General features: G+C 35.8%; 1 protein-coding gene across 2 annotated transcripts in view; it reads right to left on the bottom strand.

Annotated features, from left to right (window-relative positions):
* Positions 1-16572, bottom strand: part of TTLL7 (tubulin tyrosine ligase like 7) — a 120444-nt gene that overhangs the window by 30404 nt on the left and 73468 nt on the right. For both annotated transcript variants that reach the window (XM_074335041.2, XM_074335042.2), the window contains 5 exons: positions 13200-13347; positions 13041-13114; positions 11741-11876; positions 6861-6947; positions 2522-2714 (listed from right to left, as the gene is read on the bottom strand). In XM_074335041.2, coding sequence (XP_074191142.1) covers positions 2522-2714; positions 6861-6947; positions 11741-11876; positions 13041-13114; positions 13200-13347 — 638 coding nt within the window. The remainder of the gene's footprint in view (positions 1-2521; positions 2715-6860; positions 6948-11740; positions 11877-13040; positions 13115-13199; positions 13348-16572) is intronic.

Below are 16572 nucleotides of genomic sequence, written 5' to 3' on the forward strand. Positions count from 1 at the left end.
TTCTCTTCATTAGCTGTTGAAAAAAATTTAAACCTTTATAAAGGCAATGGACATAAACCATATATTTAGGACGTATTTCTAAAGGATATTTTGTATAGATAATAAGCCCAATACTCCTCATTTGGTTCTAAAGAGTATAAAAAAGTATACTCACTCAAGCTATACAAAATGTTTTAAATAATTTCCATTTGTTCCAACTAGGAACTTTCTTCTGAACCTGAAAATCACACTATTATTTAAATTATAGTGTTTCTCGACAAGGGCTGTGTGGGGAACATACATACCACTGGTCAGTCTTCCACTAAGAAAGTACCCAAAAGCATGTACTACAACTTACTCCTGAGCCCTGCCCTCTTTCAGGGCTTAAGGTGATGGTTGAGACATGTATAATCTGATCATACATATAGAAGGAAAATATCCTTTCTCTTGAATCACCAAAGAATCACATTTTTCCCCTGCATACACTGGAATTTCAGACAATAAATAAGTACCTAGACATGCCAATGATATTTAGGTAGATTAACAGGAAATGGGAGCGGCCAGATGGTTCAGTTGGCTAGAGTGTGAACAAAAGGGTTGCCGGTTCAATTCCCACATGGGCCAGTGAGTTGCACCCTCCACAACTAGACTGAAGGACAACGACTTGGAGCTGATGGGCCCTGGAGAAACACACTGTTCCCCAATATTCCCCAACAAAAAAAGTTGAAAAAAGAAAGAAATTCTTTAAAAAAATGGTTTTGACTTGCATATACAAATTATGTGAAAAAATATTTTATAGTTTTGTATATGACTACCTTATATCAAACCAAAATATATTATTTGAAACTACAACAAGTTAGAATTTCCTAAGTTAACTAACAGAAAGTGTTACACATAATCTGGATTTTGTCCTCTGTCATTGGCATCACTTTGGACAGAAAACTCAAGGAGGGTTTGTGGCTATGATATTCCTTATTGTAAGATTAAAGAGAGAATATAAAACAAAGTGAAATCCTTGTTGCAATTACTAATGACTATAAAAATAAAATATAGTAATAAGGAAAAAGATATTAATTAAATTCGACTAACATAAAAATGATAATTCACACTTAAAGACATTTTTCTTATATACCATTTGTCCAATCTCAATTTATTAACCTATTGATTTCCAAACGAAGAATAATCTCAGAGCTATGGGGACCCGAGCAATTTTTTTCAGCCCTACCCTTTATCCTCTGTTAGTTCATGCTGTTATGGATGCACATATTAGCTAATAGGGGTTAAAAAATGGACAAAATCTTAGCAGAACAAACCCAGCTTCCAAAAGAGAAACAGTCACACTTACACAGAGTACTTAAGGTGTCTTTAAGAAAAAAGGAAATAACTGATAAAATAGCTTACAAACTCTGGAACTGGTGCTCAATAAACATATCTTAAATGAGTAAACAATGAAACAAATGAAATGGAACATAATACTACATTATTTCCCTTCAAACACACGAACCCTCAAAGACAGGAACATTAGCGGGTATCTTTATGGAATAAGTTGCAAGTAAATAAAAGACCACTAAAATCTTTGTTAGTTCTGTATTCCTCATGCATTTTGCCATTCGTGTGGAAGGTCAGGTTTAAATATACACATTATCATGGAAGCTAACATATTAAACGATTGCTGGAGATCAACAGACTCACAATTGTGTTTATGCACCATTGAACCAGTCCCTCTAGGGGAGCCCTAGGGTAATGAAGGATAAGGCAGAGATATGAGAGACAGTAGTTAAGAGGAAGTCTTGCATTGGAGGCAGCATCAGGAAGGGGTATCCAACTGAGCCTGGGCAAACAGCGACCCCACACTGGACATTTGAGAATGAAAGAAGAATCATGAAAACAGGAGTGAACATTAGGGATTGAAGAAGGAATAAAAGACAAGAGAATGGAAAAGAAAGAAAAGGTGAAAAGAAATAAAGGAGCAGAACAAAAGGAAGCAGAAAAGGAAGGAGAGAGAGAAGCTGGTAGGTTAGTCTTCTGCATACTTCCTGTATACCAGAAGTTCTGACTTAAGTGCTTACCTATGATGAAAATGGAAGGAAACAAAACTATGTCATAATTGTGTGGCTAACACACACATTCAAGTCAAATGCCTGGATACACACATTTTAAAATGTAGATAATACACAACAAAATGAGTGACAGAGTTAGGGAAAGCAGGAAATGGAATGAGAGAATATATTAGCTTTAAAAAGAATGCAATCAGCAGATCAGCCACGAGGCAAATTTTATAAATCCATGCAAAAATCTAGGACTTAACAAAAACTATGAAAAATAGAAGAATGGACTATAGCGACCCTTCTTTCAACCCTTTTGTTTTCTACTTGCAGACCCTAAAAGGGATGGCAGGATGGTTAGGGCAGGAAGTGGGATAGAGTCCAGATATCCTCACACATGACAAGGGTTCATCTGGCCCAAGGTCCTTTTATTGAGTTCCATAATTTCAGTTCCATAAGTCTTCATACAACAACTAAATGAGAAGAAATTAACTTACTGGATTGTTGCATTAATTTGTAGTGATCGGACTGTTTACAAGTAACTTGTTTTTCTCGTTTCTTATTTTGGTACTCTTCTTTTTCATTTTCATCTGATTCTGAAGAGCTGCTACTATGATCGTAACTGCTGTCACTACTGCAGTACTTCTGTCTTTTCATTATCTCAGTACTCTCGGGCATGGAACACAGAGGCTAAAATAGAGAGAAAGGTGTTATTTTGTCGCAATTCAAATAAAAAGGCTTATTAACATGATTAGTTACTATTTTCAGTTTCCCACTTACGCTTGCTGCTTCTCACTAAAAATCCCCCAAAGTGCTATGCCTACAGTGCTGCCATTAGCCTACAGTGCAATTCACTAATAGTTCTGTTTTTGCAAAACAGTCTTGTTTAAATGATATAGTTCAGTCACAACGAGGAAAATGCTGTTTCTACACAATTCGAATAAAGGACCAGTGTATCACAAACAAGCAAACAAAGAATAACAAAATAAATGAAAATTATTTGAGATAAAAATATAAAAATCAGAAACATAAATCGGTTTTTTTCTTCATTCCATACAAGAGAGATTACTCATTACTCATCAAGACTCAGATATGTACCTTTGTTGTATCATTAATGTTCAGTCACTCAGTAAATATGTATGCATGCTTGTGAGAGAGAGGGAAGGGGAGCAAAGGAGGGGAAGGAGGGGCAAGAGAAGCAAAAGAACAAGAAAGCAACAACCAGATAAACCACGATAAGATAAACCACTGTAGGTACAGAAAGGCCACATTTTAAAGTAGAAGCCTATGAGCCTATTTACTCAAATAATGTACAAAAAGAAGTAAGGTATTCCTCACATGTCTAATTTGCTGTGAACATTTTTTACAAATAAAAAAATTATCCACTCGCCAAATTGGTTATGAACAACTTACACATCTTTTCTCAGAAGATTCCTAACTATGACACATAGGGTCTGGCCATAATAGGATAGCATAGCTTTTTATTGCCCATGCTACGTTAAAAAAAAAAAAGTGATATAATGTAAAAATCAGTATGGTGCGAATTTTTTTAAGAGGATTGGTGCCATGCAGAAGGGTAAATCTGTAAAGATTCAAATGCTATGCAATTATGTTCCAATATTTCCATTAGAATCCCTTGTCTTCAAACCTTCCAAAGTGTTTCCAATGATACCAGCTGAAAGAATAAAAGATAAGTGAGACAGCTTCACTTCAGAAAGAATATGCACAAGCAAGAACAAGACAGTTTTGTAACTTAGTCATTTTAAGAGACTATTTATTACACACACCACATGCCCCTTATTCCTGCTGGGAAAAGTTCCCGCAGTTGTATACATGTTTCTTATTCTCTGTTAAATCAAACGAAAATGTCTTGATGTTAGCATACACCATAATGAACTCCTTGGTGACCATGGGATTTCACTGAAATAAGGTATATATCCTCTCATTTTACAGTGTAGGATGAAAGGTAAAGAGAGGAATAGCATTTCATGAAGTGCCTGGAATACACAGTAAGCCAAAGTGTGATCTTCTTAACGTTACTGCCTTTGCAAAGGATGAAAAATAACCAAAGCCAGGGAACTAGCTTAATACACTAAGGTGCCAACTTGTGTTTAAATGTATATTCTCCTTTCGAGAGTCTAGTATTTACTGAGCACTAACAATGTTCAAAGGGATATGCATAAAAACGTTTACCAGTAACACAATCATCAAACATTTCAACAGTCTTGGGGAATACGAATTCTAGAAGAAGGATGTTTCTTCAGAAGTCTAGCGTACCCAAAAGAAACACTGGCACAATCAGGCTTGCAAGCAGTGCCTTCCTTCATGTAGGCAAACAGCTTTTATTTTGCTTAGGGAGTTTGACTACATAATGAGTTATTCGACCCTATAAAGAATCACAAGGGGAAACGGATAGCTGAAGCTTTGTGCCATAGATACGTTTGGGACTTTTTGACCAATACACTGTTCAGGCAATAATTAATAAGTCACAGCAGCATAAACTCTAAACAATGCCTTAACTACAAAACGGAATTTGTAAACTGGCATTGAGTTATGATGCAAACCATACCACTTACATTTATGTTCAATTTTATTATTAACTGGGTCATAAATTTAAAAATATATAAATGGTGTAAAGAATAATAAAACAGATACCCATGTACCTACTACTCAGCTGAATAAAAGGACAATGATAACACTTTTTGTGGTATTTATTATTTTTATAGCTAATATCTCTTAGATTCTCAAATAATTGAAAACTTATTTTTTTCTTCTAGTACAAATCTCATTTAATCTTGATTATCTTCAATTATTCTTCTACCAGTAAAGACACTGAAAATCAATGTCTGGCATGTGATAGCATCCCTCTAAAAAAGAAAGTCTGCTTTGAAGTTTGGCTCACTCCAGACCTTCAATGTAAATAAAGTTAATCAAATTTTAAACACTTTTACTTCAGACTTATTATGCAGCTTTCAACCACTTTGAAATATTGCTGGTATTAATAACTACAGGAACTAACCAATTCGGTTCATTTCAACAAATAACTGTTAATTCCTACTACTTGCCTGGAAAAAAAGGGGTTGGAAAACAACACACAATGTGAATTCTGCCCTCCGGTAGGTTACATTTTGGCTTGGATGATAAGTCTTATTTGATGTAGCAAAGGAAAACAGAATGCACAGAAGGCCATTTCAGGGCTTTTGCAGTTGCCATTCTGCCATGAATATTGTGCCCCCTAATTGTCTCACGTACAATTTGCTGAATTTCAATAATTCAGAAACTTGAATTTCAAAACTCAGAAACTTCCCAGTGTTTCCCAACATGAAGCAGACTCACGAAGGTATTCAGTTTTACAGATACTCTAAAATATGTTTGTTCCAAAGGAATTATCAATGACGTCTTCCACAATTCTTCAATAGAGAGGATATAATTCAAAAGAACAGTGTCTGACTGATATCCAAAGTCTCTGGTCTCCATCATGTTCATCATGTACCATTCTACTCTCTGAGAATTTCCACTTGTGTCTTCGTGCTTCTCTCACACCCTGTGTAGTGTCGTGCCTCATGTGATTGCCTTTAATGTTCCTTCCTTCTACCCCTTTACCTCTTTCCACCAATCTTAAATATTTATAGCACGACTCATTCTTCAAGACCTGGTTCAAACGGCATTTGTGAAGCTATCCGCAGTCCACCAATCCCTTTCTTCTCTATGCTGCTGCAGCACTTTTCACTCCCTTTATTATAGTACTTGCCACCATATACCCTAGCTTCTGGTTTGCCTATCTGCTCTTCCATTAGCCAGGGAGGTCTTTGTGGACACATTCAACAGATTTAACAATGGTGTTTGAGAACCCATTAAGTGCCAGATGCAGTACGAGGTGCTCAAGTTGTAAAGGTGAAAATATACTTCCTGCCCTCAAGGAACTTACAAGCTCATACTAGAACAAACACGCAAGCAATTATTTGTCACAACTATTCTATAAAAGTGTTATTTGTGGTACAGCAGGAGAAGCAGGGGAAGGAATAACTAAGTTTAACTGAGGGAGTGGGGAAGATTTCACAAAGGCAGCAATGGTTCACCTGGATTAGGAGGGGGTCTCTAATTGATCAAGCTCCGAATAAATGATTTTTTAAAAATAAGCAGGCATTCCAGAGGCATGGAAAAAGCATGACAGGACAACAGAGCATGATGTGTATAAGGATATAGAGATAGTTAATATTGTTGAAACATAAAGTAAAAAAGACCAGAATGAAAAAAGTTTCCAAGATTTTACAAATTCAACTTTTCCCGACTCTACTAGCAAGGACTTTGACACATAACAGAAGAACACATGGATGTCATAATCACAGAGCAGATAAAGGTAAAGCAAACACATGCCGTTTTTGCCTGCATGACAGCTTTCTATTTACCCTAGAAACTCTACCGACTTTATCTTACACAATTTTAGTGTTGCTGGGTCAGCTAACGATGAGGATGTCTAGAGTCACGATTTGCCTTATCTATAATACTTCTCTGATAATCATATGTCTAGAGATATGAGCAAAACTTAATACTGAGGACAGAATAAGGGTATTAGTTCTAGTTCCCTCTAGGCCCTGACTCATCAGGATTTCACTAGCTTTAGAAAAAGAATCCAGTAAATGAAGGAAACAAACACAACAAAACTTGTAAGTGTGTGAAATGAGATCATCTGCCCTACTCTATCTGTACTGGACACATAGTCCATACAGTTCCATGAAAATGGCACCAGTCATTCCTGTAGTGAGAAACAGAAAGGGAAAAACAATGCTCCTCAGCGCATCGACTTGGATACTAAGAACAGCAGAGGTACTGCACCTTTGGTCCTCGAGGCTTGGCAGTTTTGCCCATCAACTTTTCATCATCAATTTCACATTGTTCCAGAAGATCCAAAATATCTTCCTCCTGAAAAAGATATTTCGTTAAAATTGTGATAATTAATGGGCTCCAGAAGTTTTCTGAATTCATCAATCTCCATAAACATAGTGTACAAGGATTCCTAAAACTACTGGGGGTGCCACAAAAAATGTATGCATGACTTGTATTCATCTTTTGTTATCAGTATATATTATTACAATTTTGATACAGTTTTTTTTCCTTTCTTAAAATGTGTATACATTTTTTGACACCCTCTGTATTTAATAAAGATTGCTCAGAACAAATGAGTAATAAAGGGTCATGACAAACTTTCTTGAAGACATTTTCACTAAAATCTGACAATGTAAATAATTCATAGCCAAAATCTATTATGTATTATCATAAACAAATTTACCCTTACATTTTTTCACACTATTAAAATCTGAGAGTAAAATAAGTCAATAATGAGCCTGTTGGAGACACTTTAAAATTTCTAAAAATCACTCTAATTTTCCAGACCACAACTTTATGAATCATTTCTATATTGATTAGTGCAAAATAATATTACAACTTCAGACAGAAAACTGATGATTGGCCTAATAGTTAACAATCTAATATTAGTATTTGGTTAATGGGCACAATTTAATAAAACACTTTCAAAACTTAACTACTGCACAAAAGTATCTTCAGAACCATATGTAAAGTTTTCATTCTATAAGCTTAATACCTTCTTTTATCCTCTTCTAGAGTCATTTTGAAATCAAAGGGAAAAGTTATAAATACATAACTTCCAAGTGAATGTTGAGCAAACCAGAGCAGTAGGAGTGTAATAGCTATAATGAAAGAATCAAATGTTTCATTGAGCTGTTTGTTCAATCAATAAAAACACCGCATCTGGATTTACATGATTTACATTTCAGTGCCTCTTTAAAAAAATTTCTGAAGAAACTAGAAACCTCATTGTGCAATGGAAGTTACTCTTCATATCAATGTAGGTAAGCTTAGATATTAAAATACAACTAGAAATCTCACTGTGCAATGGAAATTTATAAATTACTCATCATACCTATGTAGGAAAATTTAGCTATTAAAATACCAAAAGACTCTTGTTATAAAGTTTGATTAAATAATAACCCTACCATGAATCCTAAGGCACAAAATAGTTAAAAAGAAACCCATGGACTTCTGCTTCTGTTTAGGAGAAAGGAGGTCATAATAGACAATACTTTCATCATAACAGCTAGAAAAAGACAGGTAAACTAAATAATCGTATTTTTAAGACATCAGAAAGCTGTGGATAAATGTATTATAAGGGAACTAAATACCAAAGAGGGAAATGTTATTCCTAGGTTGGCAGAGATGAGTGGCCCACTTTCTACATTGGGGTCATTTGTCAAGTCAGGACAAAGACTGGGCAAAGATCAGGTCTAGAACAGGCAGAGATTCTGCTGAGATAAAGAGACTCCAACGGAGTTTTCTATGGTCATACGGTCATGTGAGCTAGTGTGACATCTAGAGGAGCCCCACAGAGCTGGTTCTGTTCACCTCGGTCTCTCTGGTAGCAATCTGAGTGAGTAGAAAATAGTGGAGGATGGAGGCATGGATTGCAAAGCCAGAAATAATTCTCTGTAGTCATCCTGTTCTTAAATACCAAGAGAGAAGGAGGCCTGCAACATACACTGACTAGATTTCACCCCCAAGGCATTTGAAATCAGAGGCAAACTAAACTTTAACTCAGCCTGGACCCAGTTCAATATTTCTTATTATATTTTTTGATTGAAACATATTTGACATATAACATTATGTTAAGGCGTACAACATAATGATTTGATACATTTATATACTCGTAGTGGAGTATAATTGTCATTGTAGGGATAGTTCGCTCCTCTATCAATAATTATCAAGTTCTATAATTATTATTTCTTTTTTGAGGTTAGAATAATTAAAATCTAGTCTCTTAGCAAGTTTAATGATTATAATACAACATCATTGTCTATATTCAGTATACTGTGCACTAGATCTCTGGGACTTATTTACTACTAGTGGCAAGTTTGGAACCTTAGATAACATCTCTTATTACTCCACTCAGCTACCTAGCCTGTGGCAACCATGATTTTCCTCTGTTTTTAAGAGTTTGGCTTTTTTAAATTCCACATATAAGTAACATTATACAGTATTTGTCTTTCTCTGATTTGTCTCACTTAGCACGATGTCCTCAAGATCCATCCATGTTGTCGCAAATGACAGGATTTCCTTCCTTCTCATCACAAAACAATATTCCATTGTATGCATATAGCAAATCATTTATATCCATTTTTCCATTGACAGGCACCTAGATGGTTGCTTTCCACAGTGGCTGAACCAATTTACATTCCACCATGAATGTACAAGGGTTCCCTTTTTCCCACAACCTTTCCAATACTCGTCACTCGTCTTTTTGATAATAGCCATCCTAACAAGTGTAAAGTGATGTCTCATTGTGGTTTTGATTTGCACTTCCCTGATGATCAGTGATGTACAGCATCTTTTCATATACCTGTTGGCCATTTGGATGTCTTCTTTGGAAAAATGTCTATTTACTTCCTCTGCCCACTTTTTAATCAGATGTGTTTTTTGTTGCTGTTATTGAGTTGTGTGAATTCTTTACATATTTGGCTATTAATTCATTATTCTATATATGGTTTGCAAAAATATCTCATCCTATTGATTCAATTGATGTGTCTATGTGTCCAAAACAATAAAGAAAGGGAGCGAAAACAAACAAAAAAGAATAATAAACACAGGGATAAATAGAGAAAAAAGAGCAGGGGGCAGACATAAACCCAACTATACCAGCAATTGTGTAAAATGATTAAAAGACTGGATTTTAAAACAATATGACCCAGCTATATGCTATTTGCCAGAAATATAAATATAAGAACATAGATGACTTGAAAATAAATGGATGGATGGATAAAATATGACATTCAAACAGTAAGTGTAAGAAACTAGGGTGGCTATATTAATCATACAGAGTAAACTTTAAGACAGTAAGTACTACCCAAGAGAAAGAGAAACATTTCATAAGCATGAAATAGAAAAGGTGAATTCATTAAGAAGACACCTTCATAACTTCAAAGTATATGAAACAAAAATTGATAGAATTAAATCCACAATCACAGTTGGAAGTTTTAACAAATCTCTCTCAGTAACTGCTATATCCAGTAGGCCAAAAAAATAAAACAAAATAAAATAAAAAAGATTCAGAATATTTGAATAATACTAGCCAAATTTACTTAAATGACATGTAAATCGCTATAACTAACACCTGTACTATACACATTATTTCCATGTAGACTTATAACATTCACTAAAATAAGTACTATATTGAGACATAAAGCAATTCTCAATTCATTTTACTAGTTTGCAATCAGAATATGCTTTCTAACACCAATCAACTAAACTAGAAATCCCTAACAAAAATAAAAGTACAAAATTTTAACATATAGCACTTAAACAACAAACTTCTAAATGTCAAAAGGGAAATTTGGGAGAAAAGAGCATTGGGGTATATACTATGTTCTTTCTGCTTCCATCTCTTAGGTCTAGACAGTTTGAAAGTGCCTTATAACCTGTTGCAGATCTGAATGAAAAGACCATATTTATCATGACTTTTGAATCACTCAGTGTAATAGGATACTGGGGGTATATCACTGTAAAGAGGTGACAAGTAATGTAAAGTACAAACAATTTTAACAGGTCCACAAAAGTTATTTGCCCAAGGGGACATTAGTAAGCACAATGCAAGCAGAGGCATGATTAGCGCTTGCACACTGGGCGTGTCCTCTTGAAATTCTCCCTTTTGGAACCCCGAGCTACCATATTAAGAGATCTAGCTATCCTACTGAGAGAAGAACACATACCATGTTTCCCTGAAAACAAGCCCCAGTTAAGATTGTCAGCCAGACAGACGCATTTAGTATGTTATGACGATGTTCCAGAAGAAGATGACATGACAGTATTTGAATAAATGTAGATTATTGTACATGAAAAAATAAGACATCCCTGAAAAGATGCCCTAATGAGTCTTTTGGAGCAAATATTAATACAAGACCCAGTCTTATTTTCAGGGAAATACAGTAGAGAGTAAGAGCCACCCAGCTAACTCCCCAGATGTTCCAGCTATCTCAACTGAGGCACCAGACATGTAAATTGAAGCTGTCTTGGATTGCCAGCCTCAGCTGACCTTTCAGATAAATATTCACTCCAATCAAGACAAGCAGACAAACCACTCAAGTGAGCCTAGCCAAGACTGTAGAACAATGAAATAAATGAAGTGGTTTATTATGCTGCAATAGATAACTGATAGACCTTTTATAAGGTAACTGATTGCTGTGTGTGTGTGTGTGTGTGTGTGTGTGTAGGGAGGTGCTTGTGTGCATGTGTGTGTGTGTTTTCATTACTTCTAATATGCCAGGTCTATGCACTATCAGGAAAAAAAAATACTGTATAATGTTAGTTACAACACAAATAATGACAGCATCACCAACCACTTGGTAAGTTCGATGGATTTTTTTTTGTTCAGTTACATATACATATATCTGTTATAAGACATGCTTATTACAATTAATTGATGTTGCAACATAGTATCAACATTCTCTACTGAATAATTTGTCCTGTTAGACAACATCTTATTTTTGAAATCACTTGGTTGGTTACAAAATGTTACCAACTGCTAAAATGGAAGGGATGTGCGTCTTAAAAGTAAAATATTTTTATAAGTGGGACTAAGGCAGGTTGTTTTTAAAGACGTATTTTTTCCCTTAATTCATTTTTCTCTTTATAAACACTTATTTGTTTACCTTCATCCTTTTCAAAGGATTGTTCAGTTCTCGCTGGAATGAAGCTGCTCTTCCTGAAAGGAAGGTCTGAAAGGCAGCAGCCAACAAATTTTCATACTTTTCAAGTAGTGTTTTATCTTCAGGAGGATAAATTCGTCTACAATATAATCAGATAAAACAACTTGTTTAAAAAAATTAGCCTACAATAAAATCAGATAAAACAACTTGTTCGAAAAAAGCTATTATAGTGTAAGAGTTAAGGTCAACTCCATAGATAATCTTTGACCACCTACTCGGCCAGTAACTTTACTACGTGCTAGAAATAAACACGAATAGAAAAGTTCATAAGTTTTCACGTGTCATACATGCAAATTAAAGTTTATCTAGAGAATTATTATTGAACATGCAGTTCCAGAAGATGTAGTATAAGGGTTTGGTTGGAGGGAGGAGGTTGGGAAATAATTGCAATTGTGCATATTGGAGAAATACAGAACTTTAGGGGAGACAGTTTAGGTGATACGGGCTAACTCGGAAGTCTAGGATTTAGTGTGGTTACTGAGGTACACAAGAATGCAGAGATTAATCCTGATAATCTTTTCTGGGGGTGGAGGAATCTGCCCCTCTGGTAGAGAGAATTGGGTAGAGGCAGGGTAATAGGAAATGTGTTCTCATCACTGTTGCTGATGGTGTTAAGGCGAGGAAGGACTGTCTTACCATGAACGCAAGAAGCTCTGTGGCCCCTAATCCTCCTAATTCTGCTGAGCTAATGTCAAAGCTTGGGAGAAGAGGCAGTCTTTCTATGAACAAGAGGAGCTTAAGGAGTCCCCTTTTATCCTGTCAAAGCTGATACTGTGTGTGTGTGTGTGTGTGTGTGTGTGTGTGTGTGTGTCGGGGGGGGCGGGGGGGTGGTTCAGTTCAGTACAGGCCACACTCTTCCTATTGTCTCAGACCTACTACTACAAACATTTTTCAGTATTTGCCTGATTCCTGACACATCTGAGTTTAAAACAAAGTACAGCAACCACCTTGAACTGACAGAAAGAACACCACATTACTAAAATACCACATTATAAAATGAGGTCACAGGATAATATTAGGTTTAAAAGACCTCACACAACCACCCTTGAGACTGGCTAGCAGCTCTCCCAAGTCTAAACCACCTACTTGTTGACGATGTTTTCACTCTGGAAAGATATTCAATGGAAAGCACTTTTGCAGAGTGAAATAAACGGTGCCTAAAAGAAGCCTAAGAGGTTAAAAAATATCGACTAATTGTTTTGACACTTCACTTCTACAGTCTATAAAAAAAGGAAGCAGTTACCTATAATTCCCCATATGTCGATTTTCATGTTCTTCTTTAGAGATCTGCTTTCGTACTTGAGCGAGTCTCTCTTTCTAGAAATGAAGAAATTTTACAAATAAAATCTGAATAATGAATTATGCAACTCAAATTGCATGTGTGTTGTCAAAATTTTCATACCAACTCTTCTTTCCGCCTCTCCAACTGATGTCTCTGCTGTTCCCAGTCTGAGGAGCCTGGTAAGAGCCTTTTTATTGAATTTTGACCATAAAGCCTCCTTTGAGCCTCAGCTTTTTGTTTGGCCAAGTTTCTCCTTTTATCACTGGTTCTAAAATATAAAACACAAGACCATATTCTAGAATTCAAATAAGCTCTGCTCTTACCTTGTGAGGAGAAATAGCAGAACAGGAGACAGAGAGGCTAGGAATCAATGTTTATTAAATTATAAATTCACATACATTATATTCATCTAATAGTTTATCAAATATAGTAAATAGAAGTTCTGAAGGTAACAGGATAAAATGGAAACAGTTTAGCAACTTACTAGCTACTAGCTGTACAATCTAGGGTTAATTACCTGCTGAGTCTATTAAATAATAACAGTGTTTCCCTCCTACAGTCCTTAAAAAGATTAACTTGTGGTAACATTAATAAGCCCTTAATAAATGTTGGTTCCTTTCTCCTACTCCAACCAATTCCATTTATATTTAAGAATTCGCACTTACACTGTCCACTCTTTAGTGTATCTTCAATTCTGACTGAAATCCTAGCCTAACCATCATTATTTATTTGAAAACATCTGCATAGTCCTCATTTTTGCCCAATCACAAAAAGTTAGTTACAGCTGTCTGACTTTCATAGGAAAAACCCTGCTGTGAGGTAGATTTCCTCTGAACTTCTTTCCTCTGTCTTCCCTACCATGCAGTTGGTGCAATCAGTAGAGAATTGTTCAATGAGTACAGTTTCAGTTTTGCACAATGAAAAAAGTTCTGCAGAATGATGATGGTGATGGTTGCACGACTATGTATATGTACTTAATGCCACTGAATCGCACCCTTAGAAACAGTTAAGGTAGTAAATTTTATGTTAAGTATATTTTACCAAAATTTTAAAAATGAGATGACATTCACCGGAGGGACAAAGCTAAATGTACATTTAAATGAGAATACATGCACAACCATAAAGATGTGAAACAGCACCACACAAGCGTTATTAGAAAAATTAACTCCATGGCAGGGAAAAGAACAAAAAGTGATCAGATGGGCGAGAGATTCAAGGGCCAGATCAATCACGGTCTTATATGTAATCTAAAGATCGAAATGCCTCGATGCAATGTCTCAAGTTTATCTGATAGTATGGTAACAATGTGATGAGAATATCAGAGTTCATAAATCTCTCTTCAAAGCTGGCATCTCTCAGGGCTCTGCCCATGCCCCTCTTTACTTTTCAATATATACACTCCAACCGTGCGCTCTCATCCATTAGATTCAAGGGCAATCTGTACATGGATGCCAGTCAAAAGATATCTCTATCTTCTGGGGCCCTGGATATCAATTTTCCCATTTAACCACTCGCCTGGGACTCAAAGTACCTCCAAATTAGCATGTTTAAAACCAAACTGTCTCTCTTTCTACCTTCCTCCATCACTCTGAACCTGTTTCTCACTTAAAAATTTTATGTAAATAAATGATGTATTGTCAAAAAAGTGATCCAAGCCAGAAATCTAGGCATCATTGTAGATATTGAATTCCCCGCACCTGCTGCAATGGTGGGGGACACTCAGTAAACATTTGTTGAATGACTTGCAGAGCAACAGAGTGGAAGCTGCAAAATGGGGTGGAGGTTAGTGCTAGAAGAAGAAAAGAAACCAGTAAAATAATCCAGGAGAGAAATGAGAAGTCCTTAAACTTGGAGAGACTAAAAATTTAAGTATTAGTCAGTCATACATTGACAGGATTCAGTTGATTCATAATAAAAGAAGGAGTTAAAGATAACTCCCAGCTTTCTAGCCTGGACACTTATGTGGATGGTTCTGCCATTAACTCACAAAGCAAAGAAGGACAGAACCCGGTTTGAGTGATTATAATTGTATGTACTTTTCTATGAGCATATAGTGTCCCTCTGAATAACTGAGCTACTGAAAGAGAGGAAATTTTACTCATTTTTGTATCTCTAGCTTCTAGTACAACACAGGCTAAGAATGTACATTAAATATCTGACTAGATTTAGCCTTTGTGGGTTGGAGGTAACTCATATCCTTAGAAAAAAGAGAGAAACCCAACAAGAGGAATATGACTGAAGGAGAGGATAATTCAAGTTTGGTCATATTGAATTTAAAGTGTCATCAGGACATTTATCCTTTCATTCATTTAATTACTTCCTCATTGGCCAGGTGACTCTCACTATGTATTTACTGAGCCCCTATTAGCCCAGAAGCACCCATTGTACATGGTCAGCAGAGAGCTGCAAATACAAGACTGGAGCTCCAGAGTGGGACAGAACTATCGACAGGAGCTCCGATACACACCTCACTACACACAGGTACAGATTTGGGACTCCAGTATCTGACTCACAAACGATGCCACAAAAATGGATGAGACTGAAACAGAAGATAAGAGGACTGGGGCAAGAACACAGTGAACAATGACACATAGGGGCAAGAAACTAAGTAAAATCATAGGAGAAGACAGAGGAATACTCAAAGTTAAGTGAACTCAGAGAACGCAAAGGCAGCCAGTGACAATAGAGTTCCAACGGCAGGGTAGTGTTAAATGCTACAAACACCATATACCTGTAGTCAATGAAGTAGTTCTAAATAAGGGCCAGGTAATCTAATCTAATCAACAAATAGAGTATTTCAGACCCACAGAATTCATGGGACTATGACTATCTTTTCTAGACTCTATTTTAAGGATTCTGTATAATATTTATGGAGAAGAAAAGATTCTTCTTATCAACCCATGAATACTCCCACTATACAACTGGATTTTCTTTTTATTATCAAAAAATTTGTTTTACATATTACTATTTTACTATTTGTTATTATTTTTACTTATTATTCTTTTACCTGTTCTGCACATAGCTCCATTTGTGCTCTCTTGTCTCTGAAGACACCAATCTTAATATTTCAGAAAAATTATTTGAATTTGAACTCAAATTATATTGTGCCATCTAAATACAAAGGAGATCAATTCTGACCCCTCGATATAAGGCTCTGTATTCCCAGGGGTTGTGATGGAATACCCTGAGCAATCTACACTCTTTTTGGGTTTCCTTGAGACGAAAAGTATATATTTACAAAATGAACTTTGAGGTATATACAGAGCCATACTATACGTAAAGCATTGTATTAAAAATTGGGTAGAATACCAACGTATATACTTCTTGACTTCAAGGAGCTTAAATCAAATCAAAAAGAAAAATCAGCCAAGTCCAAGTAAAACAGCACAGAGCATCAGAGAGTAAACAAAGTGATAAGCCATGTATTATACAAACTATAATTCCTCTTGGAGTTCAAAGAAAGAAAAGATTAACTTGGGCTAAAAGGAAAATA

This window comes from Rhinolophus sinicus, chromosome 14 (genome assembly GCF_057876585.1).
Source record: "Rhinolophus sinicus isolate RSI-liver-muscle chromosome 14, RSI-T2T, whole genome shotgun sequence".
NCBI lineage: Eukaryota > Metazoa > Chordata > Mammalia > Chiroptera > Rhinolophidae > Rhinolophus > Rhinolophus sinicus.